The sequence below is a fragment of the Maylandia zebra genome, linkage group LG6, assembly GCF_041146795.1.
Source record: "Maylandia zebra isolate NMK-2024a linkage group LG6, Mzebra_GT3a, whole genome shotgun sequence".
NCBI lineage: Eukaryota > Metazoa > Chordata > Actinopteri > Cichliformes > Cichlidae > Maylandia > Maylandia zebra.
In genome coordinates, this window is record NC_135172.1 from 13,384,044 (window position 1) to 13,411,349 (window position 27,306).

The 27,306-nt window shown below is 40.2% G+C and overlaps 3 protein-coding genes across 3 annotated transcripts; all 3 read right to left on the reverse strand.

Moving 5' to 3' along the window:
- Window positions 1–1,388: 1,388 nt before the first annotated feature.
- On the reverse strand, window positions 1,389–13,725 carry LOC101465145 (beta-1,3-galactosyltransferase 2-like). The gene is made up of 2 exons (XM_004569099.3): window positions 13,640–13,725; window positions 1,389–2,489 (listed from the first exon to the last, which is right to left on the reverse strand). Exons 1-2 carry the CDS (start codon window positions 13,723–13,725, stop codon window positions 1,538–1,540), a joined length of 1,038 nt encoding a protein of 345 aa, XP_004569156.2. The 3' UTR covers window positions 1,389–1,537.
- Window positions 3,769–13,694, reverse strand: LOC101485606 (beta-1,3-galactosyltransferase 2-like). Its single transcript, XM_004569086.6, has 2 exons — window positions 13,412–13,694; window positions 3,769–5,702 (listed from the first exon to the last, which is right to left on the reverse strand). Exon 2 carries the CDS (start codon window positions 5,695–5,697, stop codon window positions 4,714–4,716), a length of 984 nt encoding a protein of 327 aa, XP_004569143.2. The 5' UTR covers window positions 5,698–5,702; window positions 13,412–13,694; the 3' UTR covers window positions 3,769–4,713.
- Window positions 13,726–19,915: 6,190 nt separating the features above from the next.
- On the reverse strand, window positions 19,916–26,660 carry LOC101485333 (beta-1,3-galactosyltransferase 5). The gene is made up of 2 exons (XM_004569085.5): window positions 26,418–26,660; window positions 19,916–21,333 (listed from the first exon to the last, which is right to left on the reverse strand). The coding sequence occupies exons 1-2, from the start codon at window positions 26,459–26,461 to the stop codon at window positions 20,232–20,234; spliced, it is 1,146 nt and encodes a 381-aa protein (XP_004569142.2). The 5' UTR covers window positions 26,462–26,660; the 3' UTR covers window positions 19,916–20,231.
- Between the last annotated feature and the right edge of the window lie 646 nt (window positions 26,661–27,306).

A 27,306-nucleotide genomic window follows, 5' to 3' on the forward strand; every position in this document is an offset into this window, starting at 1 on the left:
AAAATCAAAGAAGCTGCCAGACAAGACAGGCAAAAAAAAATGACATTAAAAAATTTCATTTAGATTTTGCCCACATTAGTCTACAAATGTCAAACTGAGAGTGAGATGCTTTTCTTTACATGCAGAACATTTTCTTTATCTTTAACAACAAATCAATTCTTTTATCTGCCTGCAACTATATAATGTAAGATCGCCATCATGGCCCAGTAAAGCTATGAGACTACACAGTGGGCAAAGATGTACAAGCGTCATCAAACCCAACACTTCAGACCTTGAATAAAACTTGATATTCTACATCTTGTTAAATGTAAATAGGCATGTGTTTAGTCTTAGTTTTTGCCTTTTTTTTTTTTTTTGAATAATCAGAGGCATTACATGTTGCAAATAACCAGTCAACCATTGCAAATGTCATTTCCACTAAGTGTATCCCTCATTACTACAGCATACTAAATAAAGTACTACATACATGGTGGAAGCAGTCTGTTTCTGGCAGTCTGTTTGTGTAATTAGAGAGCGTGAATCAATTACAGTCTTCAAGTCCATTTTAACCTTTAAATGCTGTCCATCTTTGAGATCAGAACCCTCGTACTAAGGTGCATTTTTCTTTAAGATGTACAGTGAACCTTGACTTAATGACTCTTTACTGCCAGTGTCTCTTATTTCAGGTGGGACGGACTAAGACACAAGAGGAAGTTAACAGATGTATGCAATGAGACAGTTAAAACAAAGGAATAGTCTAAAAGCATTGAAAGTGCTCAGCACATTGAATTGTCTTCTAAGGACTTTTAAGGATCCCAGATTTCCCACTGATAGAAAAAAAAACAAGACAGTGCTCTACTGTGGTATTATCATAGACTCTAGTATGTGAATGACACTCCTCACAACCACCGGAGAAACGTTCAGGTTTTGGAAAAACATATTAATTACATTCAAATGAATAAGAACAGTCCATTTAATTTAAATATAATTTAATATGTAAAATGAACCTTATAATCTTTTAAAATATTCACACCTTTCACTAGAAGTCACTTTAAAGCTTAACCCCAGCTGTATTATTTCTAAACACATTTAAGTAACTTCAAGTTTTTTTTCTCAAAATGCTCCGCATACCCTTAAGAAGTAAGTGAAGTGCTGAATTCTTTCACTAATGCATCAGTAGTTGTAGTGGATTTGTCTGTTTGTTTCTCCCCTCTCACCCCTTTTTTGTGTGTGCTTGTGAGGTTGTGCCTCTAGCCTACATTATAACCACACCCCTAAGTGCACCCTAATGGTATCTGGAAACCAAACACACAGGCAACGGTGATAGCCCCAGGTAATGTGGTAACTTGTGCTGTACAAACAACTCCACCCCGTCCGTCAACCCTGCCAAAATGGCTGAAACACAAGCATCAGTTGTAGAGTTTTTATTAAACCTTGCCTGGGATACCTTCAAGTAGTTTATGTTTCAAGTATTAAAATGTCCCACAGGAAACTGAGGAGCCAGGTACCATTGGTCAATGCAAATGTAAATTCCCTGCATATTGCTCTTGATAAAACCTTAAATGTAATGCAGTAGCTCACTTTCATCTTTACAACCCAGTAACCCTAAATCACATTTAAAATATACAAATAAATAAATTTCCACATATTTCTCTGGAAGATCATTAGAAAAGACATATCCCATACCCAGTGTGTGGGTCGGGTATTCAGGCTCTGGATACAATTCCTCAGGCACATAGCACTTGGAGTTCTTGGAACGAATGACTGGTCTGTTCCACATAAGCATCCCTGTCAGGTAGTTGGTCTTGGGGATGCCCGGCTGTTTTAGCATGATTACTAGATTGACATGTTTCTGAATGTTGACAGAGTCAATCTTCATGGCATAGGCTGCTGCAGGGCAGTGTGTACTTAGCCAGTCCATGATCACCATGGTTTTGATTGTTAGGTTTAGATAACTGTCTGTGAAGTCACTCTGGATCAGATCATGGTGCTGCAAATTTTCCTGTTTGAGCTTCTCAACATCATCTTCTCTAGAGACACCCAACATAAATAAAGTGAGTACCACCTCACCCTGAACTATGTTTTCTTTGCCCCATGTCTGGCGGATCGCGTCCCGAGCTGCCACATTTTTTGGTTCCACTGGAACCATGAGAACCAGGAATGGGATCTTGTTCTTGCAAACCTCTGTGTTATCCATAAGAAAATGGTAGTTGCGTGGATAGGCTTGGTGGTACTGGAGGGAGGTAGATCGCACAGTCGAAGGTTCAGTGGTTTTGTTTAATATAACTTTGTTTTTGGGGTGAATGCGGTAAGCAGGTGCATTAACCCTACTGTTCTGGTTTAAAAACCACTGGTATTGTTCCTGCAGTGGGAAGCTCTGCCATAGTGACAGCGGGCGGCTGGACAGGGTGTAACACAAGCCTAAGGCCAAAACACAAAATAGAAGCAGGAGCTGAAACCAGGAATGAAATAAGATCTTCTTCTGTGGAAAGATGCTCTGGACAAGTTCCCTAAAAAGACAAGAAAGATAAAAGTGGTGAGTTATATCATCTTTCTTTGCCATTGTTAACAAAGTGCACAGCTTCACAACATTTGAGTTAGAGCTGAAAATCTCTAAGCTCACTGATACTGAAGATTTATGCTTCAGTGGGAAAGCTGCACCATATCAACACTCCTCTGAAATCCTGTGCCATAACCTATGGAACAACTTGATATGCACCTCCTTAATGATGTAAGTACAATCCAGGTGAACACAGCCCACAGCTATTGTGTTCAGCCTCTTTAGTACTGCCAATTTCTGTTGCATGTTTCCAGCTACTTTTATGCTGCAGTTTTTGAAGACAAAACTGCAAATGTGAATGCAATTTTTATTTCTCAGTCTTAACTAAAGCCTTTGATACCATCCTCTATGGTATAATAGTAAAGAGACCTGGACGGGAAAAGACAAAAAGAAAGAAAGTTAAGTTGGGGAGAAAGTTAACAGAGAGGGAGAGAGAGAGAAAAAATGCCAGTTGTTGAGAAGAGGCAGGGGGGAGCAGAGAAACCAGAGCAACTACCAACATAAATAACAGTGATGTTGTTACTGAACAAAGTACTAATAATAAAAGATATTTTTAGAGGCAGCAGCAGCCCAAGATGACATGTGTCTGTGAGTACCTGCTTGTACATCTGTGTGAACATGTCTTGCCATGCAGGAGTGTGCTTGTGTTCATAAGGTTTCCCACTGTAACTGTCTAACAGTGTATGTGGGGAGCCACAGTCCCGCCCACCAACACCTGAAGAAGGCATGGAGAAGCCCACCACACCATGAAAGCTCCAGGAGGACCACCGCAGGGACAACCCTGTGCTTTTAGCTCCTGGGGGAGCCTGAGATGTTCTAAGAGAGGTGGAGTGTAAGACCAGACCTGACACAGACATAGACAAACAGCCACACACATGCATTCCCCTTCCTCACACACCCAACATCAAGACATGCAGAAATGAATACTGTACACTCACACTACCCATAAACACTCTATACTCCCAGGTCAAGCACCAACACCCCCATAGGGGCAATTAGCACCCAGACACAGGAGATGTTCTCCTTCACTCTGGGGTTTAGACAAGCAGTCCGCCCGGCCCAGCACACCAATCCTATCAGCGACTGATTGTTATTGGAAGGTATTACATGAGGTTGTTGTTTTGTTTTTGTTTTTAAATATAATATTTTAGTATTTTGTGTTTTGAAGGAAGCTTAGATCATACATTTAAAGCAGTGAGGTTAAAAAATATGCAGCACGTTAAACATACTTGTGGCTTAAATTTTATAGAATCAAAGTCGTCCATCTTGTGGAACTATGACAAACTACAACTGTAGAATTCACAGTACTGGCCAATTTTTTTTCTTTACAGTCATGGTACATTTCGTATATTGCATCACATCAGGATCATACATGCCCCATAGTTTAGTTTAGATCAGTTTAGTTTGACATAGTCCATGTAAAAAACTTGTCTCTAAGAAACACACCACAGCTTTTATATCCTAAGCTGGTTTACAATGCAAACAAACAAAAAAAAACAAGCAAACAAATGAAAAGAAAAAAAAGAATCAACAACATGTATAGTAAATATACACATTAAAACAAACATCAAAACAGCGCAGGGCTATTACTTAAGTAGTCGACTACATCATAACAAAATACCATAGCAAAACAGTACACTTCATTAACAATTATGGATTGTGGTCATTTGGATGTTTAGCTATTGTTAAAGCAACTGCACAGTAATGTCATCTTATCATCTCGTCAGTTGGAAGTTCTACAGCAAATATCAAACCATACCATAACAACAAATATAAAGACGAACACAGGCCGGAGGGTAAAAAGTACAGAAACACAAAAGAGGTGGAGAAGGTAAATACAAGAGGACATAAAAGTAAATTAAACATCTGTTACTTGAGCTGAGGACAAAGAAGGCCTGATTGATTCCAATAAAAAGTTGAGAACAGTATCATTTCATCTCTTGCCAATTTAGCAATATTTCAATATCACCAAACACAAAGTTCTAACTTGTAATTATTATTATTATTTCTTTTTTTTTTTTTAGAGAAAAATAATTCTGTTAACTTGGCCTAATCATCAGATTTGGCAAGATGTAACAAAAGTATCTCCATTTTGCCACATAATAAATACGCAATATTTCATTTTTGTTTTATCCATTAGCCAAATTCAGGTTCTCACTCTTTTTGGAAAACCTTCAGCACTGAACTCCCCGTTTGATCCTCTCCCAGTAGTCATTCATTTGCAAGATGCTTGTTGTTGTCGAAGCGATCAGCTTTGAAAGACTGCAGCTGCTCAGAGAATGGCTGGGATTGACAAGAAACATTGTTTCTTCTGGAGGGTCAGTAGGAGATACGCCCAGGCGTTTCAGACACATGCCGAGGTAAGCATCTTCAATGTAGATCGGTTTGATCTCAGGTGACACTCCCAAGATCTTCCCAGGAAGGTCTAGTGACATGACGTAGGCAAAGCCGAGCGGATACGGGGGGTACTCTGATTCAGCAATCACAGATCGAGGCATGTAGAACTTTATAAATGGGTTCCTTAAAACAGGACTATGCCACCAAACCAGCCCAGTCATATAGTTTTGCTTAGCTGTGCTAGGATCCACCAACAGTTTCACCAGATTCGGGACATTGAGTATAACATCGGAGTCGATCTTCATGACAAAGGAAGCCTTAGTACAGTGTGCAGCCAGCCACTCCAGCATGACCATAGTCTTGATAGTCAGATTATAGTAGCTGTCCTGAAAGTTGCTCTGAATCAGGTCATGGTACAGCTGATTCTCCTGCTGAAGCTTCTCTTGCTGATGTTTAGCATCACTTCCACCAGGGAGGCCCACTATGAAGACAGTCTCTACCTGCTGACCCAGAACCAGCTTCTCATTTGCCCACGTCTGCCGGATGGCATCCCGAGTTGCCACATTACCGGGTGCAACAGGAACCATCAGAATAAGGAAAGGAGTTGTGGTCCTACATGTAGGCGTGTCATCCATGATGAATTTGTAGTTTCGTGGGTAGGCCACATGATATGGTCCTGGATCCTCCCAACGTGGCTCTGCTGATGCTGGTTGATAAGGAATGTTCCTAACCACTTTGTTGGAATTGAGATAGAAAAAGATGAAAATCACTGCTGCTGCAATGCAAATGAAGATGCCTTTTAGGTGCCTCTTCTTGTCCATGAAAACTACAGAGAAAGGAAACACATTTTATCGCGAGAACTTGTACAGCACGTATTCTGATAACACAGCAATACACAAATTAATAAATAACAGAATTAAAGTCATAAGGTCTGTGAAGGTTCTCAGTCATCCAGGTCATCGTAGTCAAAGGAGCTTGCAAAGAAAAGCGTCTGGACTTCTTTAAGTTACTTAACGCCCACTCACATCCTGGGCCATCTGATCTCAGGAATTCGCATGATAAGGTGGGGCCAGGTTGCACAATGAACACACCCGAAACTCTGGCTGATTGGGACCCACACCCAGTTTCACACCTTGTCTCAGGCGATTAGAGGATCATCAGGGGGTCCTTTGTCCCTCTGTGGGGGGACACTCCCACTAGGTTTATATCTGGGACTCTCCACCATTTGACCTTAGAACTGAAGAAGCTTCTCGGATGAGAGGTGAAACGTCTTCAAGTAACTTAAAGAAGTCCAGACGCTTTTCTTTGCAAGCTCCTTTGACTAAAGTCATAAGGCTTCCAGCTTTGTAGCCCTCAATTTCTCATATCTGCTTTTTGCAGAGAATGTGGTTCTGCAGGCTTCATGAGGGGTTCACAGCTAAGTGTGAATGACAATCAGCACCTCCACATCTGAGAACATGGTCCTCAGTAGGAAAAGGCCAGACTGCCCACTCCGGGTCAGGGACGAGTCACTGCCCGGGAGTGGAGGAGTTCAAGTATCTCTGGGTCTTGTTCACAAGTGAAGAAAGTGGGAGCCTGACAAACAGTTTTGGTGCCACAGCAACAGCAATGCAGACGTTGCACCCGTTTGGCACGAGACGGCCGCTCATAGAAGCAAAGCTGTTGATTTACTGATCGATGCATGCCCCTACTCTCAATGTGATAAAGGAGCATGATTCACAGTTCAAATAATTGTTTCGTACTGGGCCTTAGTGTGGTCACCCAATTAATCTAATGTCTGAAAGAAGTTGTTTCCATTGCTCTCAAGGACACGCTTACCTTTCTGAGTGGCTGGCCCTTGAAAAGCTCAAAACAGCAGTCAGGTGGGACTGCTGTGCAGATCTATCCTCAGTTACCTATCCAAATTCGCTATCAAAAGGCCTTTACACACCAGATGTGTAATATTTGTGTGAATATTTCTTGTTAAAAATTTATTTGGGCCTCACCTATTTTCTTTCTTGCAGCCATTCACACAGAACAATGTTTTGACATTTATCTTTTTTTTTGGACACGAATAAACAGCTTTAACCTAATCAGACCACTGCACTTGGCAACAAATGCGCTCATCGTGTTGAATATACAATTCGGAAATAATTCTATTTTAACTCAGACACACAGCTAGACGCGATTCGGGGTCAATCGGCTCACTGAACCTATTTGTTTGCCTCCTCAGATGAAAATCTCATGGTTTGATGGTTGCTTCTGGTGAGAACTAGACATAGCCAGAATCTCTTTCTTCCTTTTCTGGTTCAGAAACATCAGGACCAGCTCATCGTCACTTGATGTCAACTTCATGTATTTCACAGTTTCTTTTTTGAAAACTAATTTTTCACAAAACCAAAACACATTCAGTACATCTCTATGTTACAGGGCAGGGTCACATTCGGAAAAATTTTTTTGCAACATACGCGGTAGATAATGACTCAGAAAGCTTTGGCAATTTCTAAAAACCCTCTACCCTTGCCATTCATTTATGAAGTCAAATATCTTAACCAGGGGCGGAGCGGGGGGGTGGCTTACGGGGCTTAAGCCCGGGTTGTTTTGTCAGAAGCCCGGGGTCTTTTGGAGTGTAATTTTTTTATAGTTAGATGCCTGGCTGACAACTGTATAAAACAAAAAGTACACACAATATTCGAAGCACATAGTGCACACTGTGGGAATTTACGACTGTGCGTGAATCCCCCCCTGATATTGGTATGATCCAAGCTCAGGCACTAAGCGACTGAGCGAGGGGGCGGGGCAGCTGCTGCCCGTGAGTGCGCTGTTGGAGAGACGGAGCCAGCCATACTAAGGAGAGCTTAAGTTTGACCAGGTACCAAAGCAAATCATTCGTACCGTACAAATAATGTAAATATGACGGTGCATCACGAAAGATTGATATGAAACTGATCACTTGACCAATATTACGTTACTTGCTCTTCAAGTGAATCAACAAATGGCAAAATGAAAAGCCGAACAAATGCTATTTTTTTTTAGAGTCTTAGCTTACGTGTGTTTATTTCATATTCTCAGTTCTTACCCTCCCGACTAAATCGGTTTCAGTTATGTACTGAAACATAAGAATGGACATTCGAGGGTTCTTTCAAAGAAAAAACTCAGGTAAATGTTATTTTATATATTATGCTTTGTATGTTGTTCAGTATATTTCTATGCAAAACAAGAGGGATTTCAGTACACAGCAGGATATTCACATTTGTAACCAGATATTTACATACACTTTAGGGAGAAAACATAAAACATTTTTACTGTACAACATCAATTTAGAGTAAACTTTTATTTTAGATAAATATTGAAATATATTTTGAATTAGTTAAATTTCAGAATAAAGAGAGACAGAGCTATTTTTTATCACTTTCATCAAATTTAGGAGTACATGTACACTAAATTTATTGTTAATTAATAAGAAAACTCCAGACGATTCCATTCTGAGCTGAAGAAGCTTCTGATAGGTTAGTAGAGTCCATGTGAGTAAACTGGTGGCACAGCTGTGGATGCATATAAGGCAAAACACAGAGCCTGTTTCTTTGACATGGGAAAATCAAGAGATATCAACCAAAACACCAGGAAAAGAACTGTGGAGCTCCATAAGTGTGGCTCAAGTTTGAATACAATTTGGTGCCATTTGCAATTAAGAAATACAGATAGTTTCTCTCTTTACTCTGAAAGTTAACAAATATGTTTTTATATTTATCAATCTAAAGAAATAAACATTTAGTCTGATTTGATGTTACAATTAAAAAAGTGTTTTTATCTGAAGAGTAAATATCTGGTTTTAACTGTATATTTGATGATTGTCAGCACAAAGAGGGAGAGAGAGGAGAACGAGGACAGAACAGATGAACAAGAGCAGGTGAGACACACATGTTAGTCAAATGGTTGTTTACCAAAAGTATCACCGTATCATAGGTCCTCATGTATCTCGTACCTAGTGTTTATTTTTAGGTTTGTTATTTTTCAAATTCTGTATTTATTAAGTTATGCAGCTTGTTTGCACAACGAGGATAAATAATTATATAAACTTTTCTCAGTCTAAATAGTGGACTTTGGTAGAATTAAAAAATAAGTGTAGTGCAGGTCTATGATGATTTTTAGTGCTATCATCTAGTTCTGATTCTGGTTCTGTCTTGGTTAAGTCCTCAGTAGTCCTGATTTTGAACTGTTGTAGTCCTGTTTTAATTCTGGATCAGTTCTGGGTCTGGTTGAATTGGGGTTTAGTCCTCGTGTCTTGATGCAGCCCTGACCTTGTTCTGCCTTGCTGCTTAATTAAAAAACTAGTTTAAGGCGTCCTGCACATGTGATATATATATTTTTCCCTATATGAAGTCATTCTTTTTTGAACAGAGCCTATTAATCTTTCAGTCATTTCTACACCCCCCCCCCCCCAAAAAAAAAAAAAAAAAAAATCCCACATGCATACTACTCTTTGGGCTAAGCCCCGGGTGTTTCAAATGTCTGGCTCCGCCTCTGATCTTAACAGTCAATACAGAAGCAACATCCAGAGTCAGGGGCGATTCTAGGATCAGGGCTTTGGGGGTGCTGAGCACCAGGAGAGCTGCCCAGCCAAGCAAGATAAACTTTACTTGTCACAATGAGACTTCTTCCCTGTCTCTGTCAGTCCCTGTATCCCTAAATGTCTCCAGTTGTCCCGAGTTCTCTCTGATTGTCTCCTTGGTGCATTTAAACCCCTGTTCCTCCCTGTCCTCATCGACTGTTGTCTTCGTCTTCGTTATCAGTCATCATAATTTTACCATCTCTGTGCAAGTCTGCAAATTTCTTTATTAAATAATAAGATTCTTAAATTCATCAAGTCTCAAAACATGAGATCACTGTTTTGTACATTTTAACACAATTTAATAAGCATATGCTTCAGCCAATACCTTTTCATTAGCCTTGTCTTGGTTTCTTGCTTTGTGGTAGATCTTTATTCTGTTTTCACTGAGATATTTGAATGCTAATCAATAAATCAATATTCAATTCTAAAAAAAAATCTAATCCCCACATTTGTGAAAGAAAACCAAAACAGTTTTTTGAAAAGTCTGTATCAAAACCATCAAATCTGACAAAGGTTATTTAAATGCTGCAAAAGAAAAATGGATTGGAATAAAAAAAAAATACATATCCTAACCTTAATTACTGGGGGAGAATAATGAATGATGCTCACAGTGAGTAAAAAGTAAACTGAATGCATTTTTTGGACAGAGATTCACTTTTAAGGTGTATGTATAATATAATACAGATACATAAAAAATACACTCCAAAAATAGAAGAGTCCTTGAAATGTACAAAATATTAATTAAAAAAATTATAAAAATGGAGACAACTGTGCCTATGGTACAATGTATGAAAAGCTCTTTACTGCAGATACTACTAATATGGCTCTGCAGATTTTTTATATCATTTTAACCTATGTCGCCTCACCTTGAGGTTGGAAAATCTATCACTGTTTCGTGGTCAACTCTCTCAAGCAGTTTAACAGTTTCTGTTTTGCCTGTCACTGTTCCCTGTCTGTTTTCTTACCTGGTTCTTCCTGACCTTGTACTTTCTCCTCACGTTCCCCTCTTTCCTCTCTCCCTCTTTGGACTGACAATCATACACAAATAGATTGTATTGAATGAAAAAAGTTAAATTAATATGAAAAAAATACTATTGAAATCACTATTAAAGTCCCTTCTCAATGTACTTTCAACCAAAAGGCAAATAACCAAACACATGAACATCTAATAAAAGATATAAATACTGAAACACTGATCCAACATTATCCTTTATTGACGGATAATTTGATCTTACACTTTTAACTAAATGTGGCTACTTTTTTGAAAAAACTTCCTTATATCCATTATGAACGTGACTGTCTCTCTGTACACACACACACACAACAGGAGTTAAGGCTAATGGGAATGCAGTCAGTTAGCTGATAAGTACCTTGGGTTTAATATCGGCACATATGACAAAATAACCGGCTTCTCTCATTCCTTTTCAAACAGGACAGTGGTAACAACAGCAGGCTACAGACACTTTTAAGTTTTAGATTTTAAATAGGCTTTATACATTTCAATGGGAGCAACAGGACCGTCAACTGTCGCTTATTTTACTACAGAGCAGGACGGATTGTAGGGTAGCAAACATCATCGGAAAACACGTTTTCAACACTGCAGGTTACCCGGGTGTAATGTTTTTCAGCTAAAAAGAAACATGGTCTGACTCCTACCTAACTATATAAACAGTAACTGAAGGTTAAATGCAGCTAATATGTCCTGTTTTAAGGCAGGCACTTACACCTCCGCTCCTCTGCATCTCAGCGACTATCGGTCTGGCAGTGAGGGCTAGTGGTGGGCGGATTGATCCAAATATCGATAGTATCAATCCCAAGTCGGGATCGGTATCGGATCGATACTAGCCTTGTTAGATCGATTCTTTTATGTTATGTTTTGTTTGACAGTTCTGCTTGTTTGCTATGCTATGCTGTGCTTTCGGCAAAAACGAAACAGCCAGGTCGCTGGACTCGCCGCTCCTGTGTCAGCAGTAAACACTTTGCTTCCCCCCCCCTTATATTTCGGTGTTGCGCTCAATAATCACACGGTTGCTGTAACAGTTCATTCAACCGCTGCAGCTCTCCCGCTGGCAGCCGTACACATCACCACCACCAAACCTGCAGCGGCATCACAGAACACGCCCTGCCACATACCCCCATCGCCCGCTTCACCCCACCCCGCGAGCAGGCGAGGGAATCGGCCCGGACCATCGGCGCCCCATGCCCCGGCCCAGCGACAGGGAAGTGTTCACTCTGGTGGTCGCCCGCGACTCCAGCGGAAGCCCGGGAGCTGGCCTGATGGCCACCCATGTGGCAAGCAGCGGCGGCGCAGCAGCAGTGGAAGTGAGCCAGGGCTCAGAGGCAGCTGGGCGGACAGCATTCAGGGCCAGGCAGGACCCCCGCGCACCTCGACCTTCATCTCCAGCTTGGCAGGTGCCGCTGGCGCGCCAGCCTCCGGCTCACCCCAAGCCGCGCGCTGTCCACCCTTACAGTGATCACCCGGTTGCTGTAACTGTAGCCTACATTTAATGGCTGCAGCCATCCTGCTGCCAGCTGTACACATCAACACCAAAAACAACAACAGCACAAGCAGCGCACAGGTTTTAAGCCGGTGAGGCATCATTGTAGATGCAGTGAAGGTGAGTCCATCTCCTCTGCAGCAGCATCGCAGACCATGGCCCGCCACAATAATAAAGCATTTTTTTATTTAATTATAAATAAATGATTTCTCCTAATTATGTCCTGGGTTTTAAGTAATTAATAATATAAAAGGAAAAAAAATCACAAAAAACACTTAAGGTCATGAAAATTAATTGTGATTTAGCAATTCAATGAGGCATCCACCTTATTTATTGAAAAGTATCGGTAATGGTATCGGCGATACTGGCCCGTATTTACTTGGTATCGGATCGATACCAAAATATGCAATATCGCACACCACGTAGGGCACAAGAGCCAGAGCAGGGGCAAGGCGAGCTGGAACAAACCATTTTGGGAGGGGGGTATCTATACTTTTGTTGTTAAAATATTACATCTCAACCAAGTACTGCATGCTTTCTATATTTTTTGTAGTGTATCACACACACAAAAAAGACAATATCCTGTACCAAATATTGTCAAAAAAGTAAGAAATCTTTGGGGGTGCTTTAGCCAGAAATGGGCTAAAAACGCTAAAAACGCCCCTGTCCAGAGTACACTGTTAAAGATTCTGTATTTTAGGTTCAGTGAAATGTTTTACATAGGCTACTGAACCTGATAACTTGTTTTATGCTGGAGCGGATGTAGACAGAAAGCAGTCTACAGACACTCATAGAGTGTAATGCAGAGAACACTTCCACTTGTAATATAACACTTGAAAACTGTGGTAATCAGATGTGTACAATAGTTCTGCTTGTTTTCGCTGTTTATAACAAAATATTAAGCCTAGGAGCAACTCTTGGCCTTTTTTCCATTTTAGAGATCACCACACTCCAATGAGGAAGTCAACGTGTAGTGTTAGTCTAGCTGCACAGATGAGTGATGTCCAAACAAACAAAAAACAGAAGCGAAAAAGAGGGTTCAAAAACAATGAAAAAATATGCACTCCACCACTGCCTGTGCATTTCATGCTGTACTTTTAGATCTGTGTTGATCTTCCTTATTCCGGCCCACTTATCAATCAATCAGCATTCGACCTACATATGGGTCATCCGTGTCCAGCCTCGTGCAGCTAACATTTAGAATTGCCCTGTTCTCCAGAACACCGGCAGTGTGTGCCGTTTGTGAATCCCCCTCTACGTTTGCTGATCAAACGGAAACCGCTATGCAGACGGAAAAACTACAGACACCATAAATGTAGGCGTTTAGCCATCATTTCCGCGTTCGGTGAAATTTCTCGAAGCATGCAAGCCGACTTTGTCTTATCAGGAGAACTTTTCTTTATTCCAGAATAATCCTTTCACGTAATAACATCATTCTGTGCTCACCTGTTTTTGTTGGGCATTAAATCGGAGCACGAAGTAAAGCGTGGATGGAAAGTTTATTCAACACGGGAAACCCACGTAGGTTGCGTTGTTCCTTGATTTCCATCCGCTTGTTTGTGAAAAGCGGTCTTCTACGCTTTTGTCTTTATAAACAGATTTTACGCAGATAAACTCCAAAGAGTTCCTAAACGGTGTGGTCGCAGACAGGGGACCTCCCAGTGCAGAGTTTACCTGGAGTCACGCCGAGTCTGAGCACCGCCCGCGTCAATCCAGTCTCTTCCGCTTATTCGCAATGAACTCAGTCGGCAGGAAATCATCTTCAATCATCACAAATTTCTAACAATTGATATTTTTCACTCCAAACACTTCCAACTGTTCGCTTGTGAGGATTTTCCAAACACTACAATTAGAAACAAAGTATCCTAAATGTATGTATTTAGTGTTTTAATTAACGTTTTAAAAATGAAATATATAAACCCGTACTAAATATTTGTATGGGGAACCTAAACAAAGACTATATGTCAAAAAATATTCTGCTATTTCTCAATTCTTTCCTAGAAGGTTTTGATGAAACTGATCATTTGTGCAGAGGTATCGAAAACGGTTTCTTACTGCCATTGTTTAAATTCACAGTATATACAGTATACCTTTAGGGAATAATATGGGCATCTGATCTCTTCTTCGGGTCAAATAAGGCCAAACTTTTAAAGTTGTGCTTAAAATGTGGTTGCCTCTGTTTGTACGCTGTACGGGGATTCTAAAGATCACAAACGTGTCACATTTGACTGGTTAGTTATTTTGAAATATACTGTAGTATAATTTTATGTAATAAATATAAATATGTAATGAAGTAAAGTAAAGCTCAAAGTCCGTACCTATCCACGACTTACTTCTATGTAATGTTTGTGTGATCGAAGTAGACGTCAGGCTGCCCTTATCTGATTTTTATTGCATGACTAAAGAGAACAAAGAAATCAAAATGAATATACAAAGTAAATGTTGCCCAGGGCTGACCTACCTGGAAATGCAAACTCACTGCAAAATATGACACTCGTTTCTGAGGTTGGAAAAATTCCCCTGGCCCCAAATGATATCTGCACAGTGCTTTGACACGAAACAGCATTCTGTCAATGTGAGAGTGAAATGCTTTTCTTTACATGCAAAACAATTTCTTTATCTTTAACAAATAATGGTGTCTTTTATCTGCCTGCAAAACTGTATAATGTAAAACGACCATCATGGCCCAGATGAGATGAGACTACACAGTGAGCAGAGCAAAGCTGTACAAGCATCATCAAGCCCAACACTTCAGACCTTGAATGCAGACAGCAGAGGTTCAAACAGCACACCAGTGAAGAATTTCTAAGCCTAATGAAAAAGTGTTTTAAAAGCATTTTAGCAGTTGAGCTGCTGAAATACTGTTATTATTTCATAAAGGAGAAATGATGCATTACATGAAGCATTTCATAAAGGATAAATAAAGTAAAAAGAGAAACGTAGCTGAGACTGAATGCCTGTGTTTGGTGTCAGACGAAGGCGTGTTATTCTTGTATCATATTTCTGCAGCGTTTTCATGTTATTTGCATAACAGGTGCCTTTTGAGGAAGTCATGTGTCATCTAACAACGAAATAACACATTGTCAAAAGCATCCTGACAGATTACTGCCTGCAGGCAGTAATCTGTCAGGATGCTTACAGGGCAGGCATGGCTGCTGTCATAAATTTAATAAAATGCAACTACAATTTATTAACTCAGTAGTTAATTCTTTATAGCACACTTGATAAAATACTCAAAAATTCTAAATTTGAATCCTACCATATTGTTTTTTGTTTTTACTTTTATGATATTTTTATTCACATTTTTCTTTTTTGGGACCTCAAAATGGATGTCAGCATGCCGTCTTGAAGAATGTGTCCATTCCTAAAATGCATCTGAAGTTGAGAGAGGGCTCCTTTATTGAAGACGTTTTCAGCAAATAAACAAATAAAATGACACACAGCTTGTCCCTTTAATGTGAACTGAGATAAAAAGAAACATATAAGTCATCATGAATGCTCCTGCTTAGCAGTCATCACATGAAAAACACAACAATAATACCTCATATTCAACTATCAGCTATGTATGCATCATTCTGATGCTCATACTCCATATATGCACACATGCCTATGTTACAAAGTTACTTGTGAGAGAGAACTTTTTCTACAAGAAAAATAAAAGTAGTTTTCATATCCACGCTGAAAACTGTGCTACTATATTCCTCCTCAGGTACATGGACTGATATCATCAGATTGCACCATAAGGGCAACTGGAACTGATGAGCATAACTGATAGCTAAACAGACAATTCAACAGAATTGAACTACCGGGAAATGGTTATCTATAAGAGCTGTAGAGAAAAAAAATCCACCAAAAGCTGTTGCATAAGTACAAAATATCATCAGCCACAATGACGATGTCAGTGCTAACAAGCTTGCCACCAACAGATGCTTGTTAGCTGCCATTAGGCATTTGTTTAGTCTAAGTTAAAATGTTTCTATTTTTGACATGATATTTACAATTTGCAGGACATGTTGCAAATATCAGTCAACCATTGCAAATATCATTTCCAGTAAGTGTACCACTTGTTACTACAGCATAATAAATGAAATACTACATGGTGGTATCTGAATTCATGCAGTCTGTTTGTGTAGTTAGAGAGTGTGAGTCAATTGCAGTCTTCCAGTGAGTGAAGTTCAGCATCCTGACAGCCCGATGGACAAAGCTGTCTCTCAGTCTGTGTGTTCTGGCCCGGAGGCTCTTCAGTATCCTTCCTGATGGCAGCAAACTGAAGACGCTGCTGAAGGGATGAGTGGGGTCACCTGTAATGGAGACGACCTTCCAAATGAGGCAGGTGCATTGTCATTTTTTCCTGCAGAACCCAGTGCAGGAGTCATACCACACAGTGATGCAGCTGGTGAGGATACTCTCAACTGTGCCTCTGTAAAAGGTGCTCATAATGGGGGTTGAATCTCTTGTGCTTCTCAGTTTGCAGAGGAAGTAGAGTTGCTGTTGGTCTTCTCCACATTCAGGGACAAGTTGTTGTTGCTGTACCACTCTGCCAGATGGTTAACTTCACCCCTGTAGTAGATCTCGTCGTGGGTCAGCAGAGTAAAGAGAAGGGTGCTCAACACACATCCTTGGGGAGCCCCCGTATTCAGTGTTCTTGGGCTGGAGTTGTTGCAGTCGACCCGTACTATCTGCTGTCTTCCTGTCAAGAAATCTAGCAGCCAGTTATACAGCAAGGTGCTGATCCCCAGCAGATCCAGTTTGTGAATGAGTTGCTGGGGAATGATGGTGTTGAATGCTGAACTGAAGTCTATGAACAGCACTCTGACATATGAGTCTCTAGTGTTGAGATGTGTGAGGGCTGAGTGAGGGGCAGTTGAAATTCCATCATCACTTGAGCGTTTTGACGAAAAAGATCATTTGATTTGATGCAGGACTAACCGTTCAAAGCACTTCATAATGATGGAGGTGAGTTTGACAGGACGGTAGTCCTTAAAGCAGGAGGTAGATGACTTCTTGGGTACAGTAATGATGGTGGAGGCTTTGAGGCATGTGGGAACGGCGGTACTGATTTTGGCAAGGGATCTCCACACACTGTCTGGGGATTGTGTCACCACGGTCTGCAGAGTGGGCTTGTAGTCTGTGATGGTTTGTATTCCTTGCCACTGCCTCCAAGTATCTCTGCTGTCGCTGAAGCTTTGCTGTAGCTGATGCCACGTGACAGGTTTGCCCTTGCTGTTCTTTTGCTCACCTAATTCCCGGCTCTGAAGGCTTGCATTTTTCAACTTTAGCAGCATTTAAACCTGACCTGTGAGCCATGGTTTCTGATTGGCCCGGACAGTGATAGTCCTGGTGTCACGACCTGCAGGATCGGCAAGGTGCTGATCAGAATCTCTCCACTCCTAGCCCTCCTTCTCTTCTCTTTTTTCCTCTCTCTCCCCCTCTCTCCTTCTCTGCCCTGTTTTGCAGGGGCAGAACTCATGGCGGCTTCACGCCCTCGGTCCACACCTTCCTGGATTGGGAACACCTGGACCTCATCAGACCAACTGGTATATTAGAAGGAGGGGATCAGCTGTTCAACGCTGGATTGCTGTGAAGGCTCTAGTCAGTACACGTCTAGCTCAAGTTTCCTGTGCCTCCGTCTCAGAGACTTAACGAGTGTTTCTTTGTTCCTAGAGTCCCCGTGTTTCCCCGTGTGGAGTGTGGAAGGAGTGACTGGTCGCTAGCGGAGAAGAGAGAGGTTGAACTGAGCGCGTGTGTGATTTCCCCGTTTTCCCTGGACCCCTGCCCCTCACGTCTTGTATATAGCACTAACCCCGCACTGTCTGTACATACACTTGGTGAAGATCTGTAATAAACAATCTCTGTTTAAACGCTACTCATGAGTCCTGCAAGTGGTACCTCTAAGCAACCGGTGACACCTGGTCTCTGTGACATCATCGATGCATTTTGGGATGTAGGCAGTAACAGTTTCTGTATATTCCTGAAAGTCTGCGGTGTTGTCGTGTGTAGCAACCTGTGGTGGAAAAGCAGTCTTGCAGTGCCTCTGAGTACCCTTCTGGCCACACCTGTACCTGCTTACGAACTGGTTTGGTGACTTTGACCAGGGGCCTGTGGGAACCCATGACACACCTAGGTTTCTGCCTGTACTGACCCTTATGCAAAATAGGTGGAATTAAGACACAGTTCCAAAAGCAAACACAACTGATCAGTGCTGAGAGTGGTCCTGTTGCTGAGGTTGGGGTGATCCTGTAATCTCTTATGAACTACCTCCAACGCTTCTATGACTGGGATGCAAGTGAAGACAGATGTAACATCTCTCTCTCACTGTACATGTACTGTTTATAAAATTAGGGAAACATAACCTGCACAAACAAAATAATTTGCAGGACAAATGTTTGACATCAATTTTGTTCGATTTGAAGAAGGTAGGGGGGCAACTTCACTCACATGTGTTTATAAGGTTGGGGAAACCTGCAGTCAGCTGAGACTGAAGAAGTCACTTGGATGAGTGACGAAACGTTTCTCCAACAGAATCAACCTTTTGGGATTTACTTACCTGGATGATTAAGCACGCATCAAGACCAGCTGATCATTGATCAGTTTCATGATTGAAGTAGTAACAGGAGAGCGAGGGTGAGAGAATTTGAGAAGAAGAGGCAGCTGACAGCGTAAAGACGCAGAATAACTCCAGCTTTGTGTCTTCTTCCATTCTAGCTGACGTCCAGGACAAACTGTGTTCTTTTTCAGCTCCGTACGAAGTGCGTAATAATTTCTCTGAATGCGGGGCGATTCTGTTTTTTACAGAACAGTTGGCAACTCTACTAACTAACTTTATGAATAAAATAAAGTTCACTGTCAGCAACATCATAGCTCCCATAGTACGCAGTACAACTTATTGTAACTGTAAAAAGTCAGCACAACGAAAATAAACTCCACCTAAACTTGGTTTATATCTGACCCAGGTAGACTGCAGGTCATAACTTCTTACCTGAAGTTCAGTTCACCTGATACTCGGACCGGCAGCTGCCTCGGGTCTCTCCTCCTCCTGCCTCCACTCTCCCTCATCCACCTGCTGGCCTCTGTGGCAGCTCCGCCACAGCCACCAAAAATTTGGTTACTGAGTTACTTTTACATATCGGCCAGCATCTGGCCAATCCACCACCTTTCATTGTTTATACCATAAAAAAAAAAATTTTAAAAACGAAAAATCGCCATCGGCCCACCGGTATGCCCGATGGCCAGTCCAGCTATGATGTGGCCATTACATTTTTGGTTGTCTAGACCAAATCACTAAATTTTGCTCTACAAGGGCCTGATATCAACTTATGAGGACATTATACTGCCTCTGTTTCATCAAAATTTAAAACAAATATCCTCATATGTGGCTCTCATTTTTCTCAGAAACAAAAATTCAGTTTAAAAAAAATCTGGTAATTCTTTGTTTTTACATTCATCGGATCCCAATATGCCCAAATACCAAAGAGAAATTAAAAATGCATGCCATGGAAGAGTTTGGGTCTTAGGAGGTTAAGATGTGCAGTGAACCTTGGCTGTTTTGAGTCTTTGCTGTCTGTGTGTCTTATTTCTGGTGGGAGAGATAAGGACACAATGGGAACATAACAGATGTATGCAATGAGAGATGAATACAATTGAAATAAAGAAATAGTCTAAAAGAATTGAAATTGCTTTGCAGATTAAAACAATCTGAGGCACTATAGAGAAATATGGATTCTGTAACTAGTATCTTTCTGTATGTCAGAAACTGTCCTCTAAGGGCTTTTAAGGATCCCAGATTTGCCAGTGATAGAAAACAAAACAGGACAGTGCTCTACTGTGGTATTATCATAGACTCTAGTATGTGAATGGCGTTTCTCACAACATTCAAGAGAACACTGAAAGGTTGAGGTTTTGGAAAAACATATTCATTACATTCAAATGAATAAGAACAGTCCATTTAATTAAATGTACTTTAATATGTAAAATAAACCTTATAATCTTTTAAAATATTTACACCTTTCATTAGCAGTCAATTTAATGTTTAACCCCAACTGTATTATTTGTAAACGCATTTAAGTAACCTCAGCATTCTCACATAATAATCACACATGTAAAAGTGCACCCCAATGAGACCTGGTAAACCTATAAAACCTTGAAGCAATTGTTCACCTTCACCTTTCCAAACAAGTAACTCTAAATCACATTTAAAAAAATAAATAACTTCGGTAGTTTATAACAATCTATAAATACATTAAAACTCTAGCATAAAGCTAAGGTGTTAAGGACAAGGTGGCCCAGGCTTTTTCAGGTCTGTCCAATAATCCAGCAGCTGTTTAGAAGAACCAAGAATGTATGTAATGACCTTGGAAAATTCACAGCGATTATATGCATAGTTATAGGCCTTGAACTGGGAGGGTGTTGGTGGTGCTGTGAGGGCAAGTCCAAGCTTTTTCATGCACATCCCAATATAAGCATCCTCAATGTTAAAGGGTTTGACTGACTTTGACATTTCCACATATTTCTCTGGAAGATCATTAGAAAAGACATATCCCATACCCAGTGTGTAGGTCGGGTATTCAGGCTCTGGATACAATTCCTCAGGCACATACCACTTGGAGTTCTTGGAACGAATGACTGGTCTGTTCCACATAAGCATCCCTGTCAGGTAGTTGGTCTTGGGGATGCCCGGCTGTTTTAGCATGATTACTAGATTGTCAACATTCAGAAACATGTCAGAGTCAATCTTCATGGCATAGGCTGCTGCAGGGCAGTGTGTACTTAGCCAGTCCATGATCACCATGGTTTTGATTGTTAGGTTTAGATAACTGTCTGTGAAGTCACTCTGGATCAGATCATGGTGCTGCAAATTTTCCTGTTTGAGCTTCTCAACATCATCTTCTCTAGAGACACCCAACATAAATAAAGTGAGTACCACCTCACCCTGAACTATGTTTTCTTTGCCCCATGTCTGGCGGATCGCGTCCCGAGCTGCCACATTTTTTGGTTCCACTGGAACCATGAGAACCAGGAATGGGATCTTGTTCTTGCAAACCTCTGTGTTATCCATAAGAAAATGGTAGTTGCGTGGATAGGCTTGGTGGTACTGGAGGGAGGTAGATCGCACAGTCGAAGGTTCAGTGGTTTTGTTTAATATAACTTTGTTTTTGGGATGAATGCGGTAAGCAGGTGCATTAACCCTACTGTTCTGGTTTAAAAACCACTGGTATTGTTCCTGCAGTGGGAAGCTCTGCCATAGTGACAGCGGGCGGCTGGACAGGGTGTAACACAAGCCTAAGGCCAAAACACAAAATAGAAGCAGGAGCTGAAACCAGGAATGAAATAAGATCTTCTTCTGTGGAAAGATGCTCTGGACAAGTTCCCTAAAAAGACAAGAAAGATAAAAGTGGTGAGTTATATCACCTTTCTTTGCCATTGTTAACAAAGTGCACAGCTTCACAACATTTGAGTTAGAGCTGAAAATCTCTAAGCTCACTGATACTGAAGATTTATGCTTCAGTGGGAAAGCTGCACCATATCAACACTCCTCTGAAATCCTGCGCCATAACCTATGGAACAACTTGATATGCACCTCCTTAATGATGTAAGTACAATCCAGGTGAACACAGCCCACAGCTATTGTGTTCAGCCTCTTTAGTACTGCCAATTTCTGTTGAATGTTTCCAGCTACTTTTTTGAATTTATCAGTGAAAGATTAACAATCATTACCTCAGTATAGGGAACAATATTTATAGCATCAATATAAGGACTCACAAATGGCAACAAATTCCTGGAGGCAGATAATACAGTCATGATAACACTTGAAAAACAGGCCATTTCTTTGTTTCATCAGAAGTCACTTTGACCTTTGTTGGAAAACGATTGTTTGCGCAGGTTTTATCAAAGGGTCTATAAAGATTTTCCACATTTTTTTTTTGTAATGATAGCACTGAAACTGAGTCACGGATGCCTGTTTAGATTATTTTCTGTCACCAATGCCTTGTGTGAAACTTTTTCTGAGGTTTTCTCTCTGAGCTATTGAACTTGTTATTACCTGTAGGGCTTCATATTTTGTTTATTAAATGTGTGTTGTGAAATTTGCATTTGAGTTCTCATCTCTGCACTCCACACTTTGTGACATCTAATGGTGACCATAGGTGGAAAGTTACAAAGTACAAATACCTACGTTATTCTACTTTAGTAGAAATTTTAGGATTCTGTACTTTATTTGAGTATTTTAATTTCTGACAACTTTTTTCTTTACTCTCTACATTTTTACATAAATATTTATGCTTTCCACTTCTTATATTTTCTAACAGACTTGTTACTTCGGGAATTTAAGTGGGGGAAAGGAGTGTAGGTCTAAGTATGTTGTGTTTGTGATACATCAGAATCTAGTGCTACAGAAGGGGGGAAGCATGAAAGGAGTGGCATTTTTTAAGTGTTAGGTCATTTCAAATGTAATGTTTCTATCAGCTAGGCAAACATCAACAATCACACAAACTGTTTGTCTGCATTTTGTCACACAGTGTGTTGCCAGGTAAAGGTTCAGCTGCTGTATTTCCAGGGAAAGAAAAGAGAGAGCACTAACTTCACTCAGAGATGGAGAAAGATGTAGGAAAACAGAAAGAACAGGAGAGGAAGATGAGAGGTTATATTTAAAGGTAAGGGCAAATTAACTGCAAATTTAAAGCTTACATATGATGTCATCATTATCAATCACATTGATAAATTACGTATATTATCACGTTTTATATAAAGCTAAGCTGTGCTAACTCCTGTTAGCTGTTATTCAAATGTTGCATGTTAGTGGGTAGTTATATTATGTATATAAATATATAGCTTAATTTGAATTGGTGTGGTGGATTCACAGTAAAGCACTGTGTTGGATTGGTGCACAGTGCAGCATAGGGATGGGTATCGTTTAGGTTTTATCCGATACCAGTCCTAATCCGGTACTTTTGAAATGGTGCCAGTGCTTAAACGGTGCTCGAACCGGTGCTTAAAGAATCAAGAACACAAACTTTGTCCAAAACCTCTCATGTTTAGCTGTTTTTTGTAAAAAGATAACAATGTTGGCCTTTTCTGCAGCTATAGGGGATTTATGGTATCACTCTTGGCTGGAAGCAGTGCTTAAACAATGGAAAAAACACAAACTTTATCCAAAAACCTCTCATGTTTAGCTGTTTCCCACATTTTCTTTGGTCATTTTAGCCTTTTTGGCCAGGGTGAAGGGAGTATCTGCCATCAAACAAGAAGACAGCCACATGTAACTACGACAGTGTTTGCTAGTTCACCTTACATGCATTAATTTATTAACGTGGTTACACACGAACAACATTAAGCTACTGACCCAGAGAAGAACGGCTGCTGCTGCCATCATCATCCGTCATCATTTCTGCTACACTGGCAGGGCTAGGGGCCAGGACTCTCCTCTTTGGGTTCATGTTGCTAACTCCGGGTCCGATAACAGGCACCACACCCGCGGTAGATGTGCTCAGTGTGAGGTCCTGCAGCAAGCTATCAAATACGGCGCATTTCTCGGCTTTTAAAAAAATGCTATACGTCACCAGGTGTTTCATCAGATTCGAGGTGTTACCTCCTTTGCACAGTATCACCGTATCAACATAATACCACTTGTTGCAGGCTGCTGAGTTTGCATCTTTTGCTGTGAAGTACAGCCAGACTTTGACCGCTTCACCTTGGGCATTTTTAATCTGTAGCTCTGCTCTAAAAGAACATACGTACCTTGGCCCGCCTACTACGCTTGCAAAGGTAAAATGATTGGCTAGAATCCAAAGTGTATGACATCTCAGGAAAAAAAAGCACCAAAAATGTGTGCTGCTTTTCGGTCTGGTTACTACCGTTTATGTCAGAACTGGTGCCGGTACCCATCCCTAGTGCAACAGAGCTGAATTAGCATTTAATCTGACTGGAGTATTTTTAAACCTAGGTATCTCTATTTCTACTTAAGTAAAGAAAGTCTGTGCTTTTGCTACTTCTGAGGTTGACGCAGTTTCCAAATTACTTCAGAAATTATTTCTAGTATTGTTATAGTAGTGTTAATGGTGATCTGGAGGAAGGAATCAAAAGGTATTTTTCTGCCTCCTCAACATTTTTATTTAATGTATGCTGCGTGACAATAGATGCCATCTATCAACTGGAGTTGATAATTTAACACTTATTAATGCTAACTAGGTGTTAAGAGTTTATATACTAACTCTCAGAGTATTCTAGTTTAACTACATAAGAGATCTTCTAATTAATTCTTAAAAGTTTGAATTTTACTCTTCTGAACTTCTAGAAATTCCTTTGGAAATAAACATGTATTACAAAGAGGCAATGGTTTTTGAAAAACATTTATTTTTGAACTGTGCACTACAATTTCAAAACATTTTCTGAAACATGTAACAATATGGAGCAATGTACATGTTCTCACTTTCATTAGAATATTGTTTATCAAATGCTCTGACATAGATAAATGCAACAGCATGCTCATTGTTCTTTCCTTCAATGGAGGAAGTGATGAATGTCCTCCATTCATCACTTCTGCTTTCCCCCATATTCCACCTTCACAAGCATATCCTGTGTGGAGATTCAATAAAAATTAGTTGTGCACTAATTAATTGCACAAATAATCTGGTAATCAATTGAAGCACAGTAAAAAAAAAAAAAATCATTTTTGAGCTGTAACTTGTATTTAAAGGCAATATTCTACCCGAACATGTTTGTTGAAATGGTGCTCTCTCAAACAACTGAAGAACACAGACTACAGTTAATGGTGAACTAAATTTAAAAACTCAATCTTTTTCATTTTTACCTAAACCGTGTGCACAAAACTCTGGAGGGATCTAAACGTACAACCCAGTCAGGACGTCTGCAACTGCTGTTTGCTCGGTTGTTTTTTGTGGGAGATCGTTTTCAGGCTTGAAGTAGCACCATTATACCAACATTTCACAATCTAGATATTGTTTTAGGTGTATTTAAGTTAACCAAAAACCTGACTGAAAATTCATATGCAAGCTTTTTTTCAAGGCTGTACTATTTGCCCGCAGACAATATATTTCAGCTAGCTAAAACAGATTATTATGCTATCACCGAGCAACATGGCTAATGCCTTTCACACAGCTTTGTCTCAACTCCAAAAAGCCACAGAAGTAAAAGCTCATAATAATAATTGAAACAATCTCACAAAAAAAACGACTTACCAAGCATAGCAAACAACTCAGAAATATGTAGAGCAAAATGTTCTGAAACGGCTTCACTTCAGCTTGGATCAGAATCTGTGGTACTGCGGGCGGAGTCTGTGAATTTACTCTATTAGTGTCATAGCCCCTCTAGGAGTTCGGAGTTAAGAGGTCAAGAGTTAATGTTAACATTGTAACACCTCCAGATTTGACATAGAAACACTCATTTTTAACACTCGATTTTAACTACCATCATTTTACACCTCAGAGTTACATTAAAAGAATGTGACTCTACTTAGAGTAAAATTAACTCTACTTTTGCAAGAAGTCTACTAACACCAAAACATTTGACACTTTTGAATTTGCTGTGGCCTATAATCCTATACGATTAAACACTGGTTTCTGTTTCACCAAACCTGTTTGCCTCACTCCACAGCAGTAGAGCCACACCAGTTTGACTCGTTTTCTTTTCTCAAGTAATACTGCTCATATCTGTAATTCTAATTCCCCAAAAGTTTTCCATTGTACTTAAGTCAAGCCAAGTGGATAGTAAAGACTCCGTATGCGCAGCATTGGAGTTCAGGGAATGTTTTATTTGCACACTGCCTTTTGTATTTTATTATTTATTTTGTTCTGTCAGACAGACTGATTAAACAAATTGCATTTTAATAGTCTACCCATTGTGTTCACTATGTTTTGTTATACTGATGTGTATACAAACTTGCCATGAAAAATCAGTTAGATGCAAGTCACCAATCATTAATCATCAATCATTTCCTGCTCAGAACAAGACGGTCAACTTTGTCTAACTTACCAGGAAGAACAATAGCGTTAACACACCATCAACAATAAAACACACAAAAGACGTTAAATAACATCTTTAAAAATGTTAGTTTTCGTTTGTTTGTTAGTTTTGTTTTGTTTTCTAATCATTCATTGACACCGAAACTGTTTCTTGCTTTTAAATAAGTTGAAAGTGACTTCAATTAATGAGTTTTGTCTGTCAGGTATCCAGTATTCAAGTAGAGAAAATGTATAGCTTATATTATCGCATAAGTCAGCTTCTCCCCGAACGCTAACATTTAAGTTTAATCAGTTAAACTTTTTAATACTGATCTTGTCACTTTTTTCATCACAAAAAATGGAATCAAATATGAATGAAAGCTAAAGAATAGCGACTAATGCGTCCCAGAATGATGAATTCAGAGCCTTTACATGCTGCTGCTTTTCAGGAAACCAAAGCTGAGTTTTGGTTTGGAAGCAGTTTGATAAGTTCTTACCTCTTCGTTCCATTTGCACCTGAGCCAGTGTCGGAATCTCCCATGATCGGCCCCGATCCTTCTTTTCGTGATTCCTTGTTCTCTTTCTTTCTTCTTCGCTTCAGCCACAAAATCCAGCGATTATTTATTTAAGTGGCTCACTTAAGGTGTTCTATCCATTAATGTTTCCAGATAAATGAATGAAGCGACTTCTTTTTGTCTTTTTCCTTTCATTGTGTGTGATATAGGATAAGTGAGAGAAGGAGGGAGGCGCAGGAGCGCAGGAGGAGACTGGGGAGGGAGAAAAGGGGGAGGAGAGAGACGGGACACGGGGGGGGGGGGGGGGGGGGGGAATTATAGTTTGTAATTTTCCCCTAATTAGAACCAGCTCATCTTTCCACTCAAGTTGACTGTAATCTGAAAATTTACTGCATGTGGTCTTTTATGGTATTAAAATGGATGTCTATGGGAGTAGGAAGGGTCTTAACCACAAAAATTGTGCGCATGGGAGGAGACGCATTCTTTTTAATATTGAAGGAGTCAGCCGAGTATTGACAACTTTTACGCACAGCACTCTACACCCTAACCCTCTACACCGGCACTGTCAACTGCCTTTTAACGGCTGAGGTGCTGTGGTTCCTACCCTAACCCCAGCCACCAAGAAGCCCGGAGAACTACTCTCTTGTAATTTCTTTAACACTACATAAAGAAATTTCAAGAAAGCTTGCCTAAGACAGCTCGGGCTGTGTTGAAGACTTAAGGTTAAAATCGGGTCGCGAATACCTAAATAAACATTGACTTCAAAGCATCTTTGAATTGCACAACTATTCTTTTGTGTATGTTCTATTTGTTTGAACACTAGTGTTTGTTCAGTACAAGGGCGTAGATTTGGTTTTGGCATTGTTGGGGA

What these genes read in the sequence shown, in the direction of transcription:
- LOC101485606 (XM_004569086.6), bottom strand. Translation starts at nt 5,697, where the DNA reads ATGGACAAGAAGAGGCACCTAAAAGGCATCTTCATTTGCATTGCAGCA.
- LOC101465145 (XM_004569099.3), bottom strand. Translation starts at nt 13,725, where the DNA reads ATGATTTCCTGCCGACTGAGTTCATTGCGAATAAGCGGAAGAGACTGG. An exon ending in CAGACTCGGCGTGACTCCAG is followed by an intron (nt 2,490 to 13,639) that starts GTAAACTCTGCA and finishes TTGTCTTTTTAG; the next exon opens with GGAACTTGTCCAGAGCATCT.
- LOC101485333 (XM_004569085.5), bottom strand. Translation starts at nt 26,461, where the DNA reads ATGGGAGATTCCGACACTGGCTCAGGTGCAAATGGAACGAAGAG. An exon ending in GGTGCAAATGGAACGAAGAG is followed by an intron (nt 21,334 to 26,417) that starts GTAAGAACTTAT and finishes TTGTCTTTTTAG; the next exon opens with GGAACTTGTCCAGAGCATCT.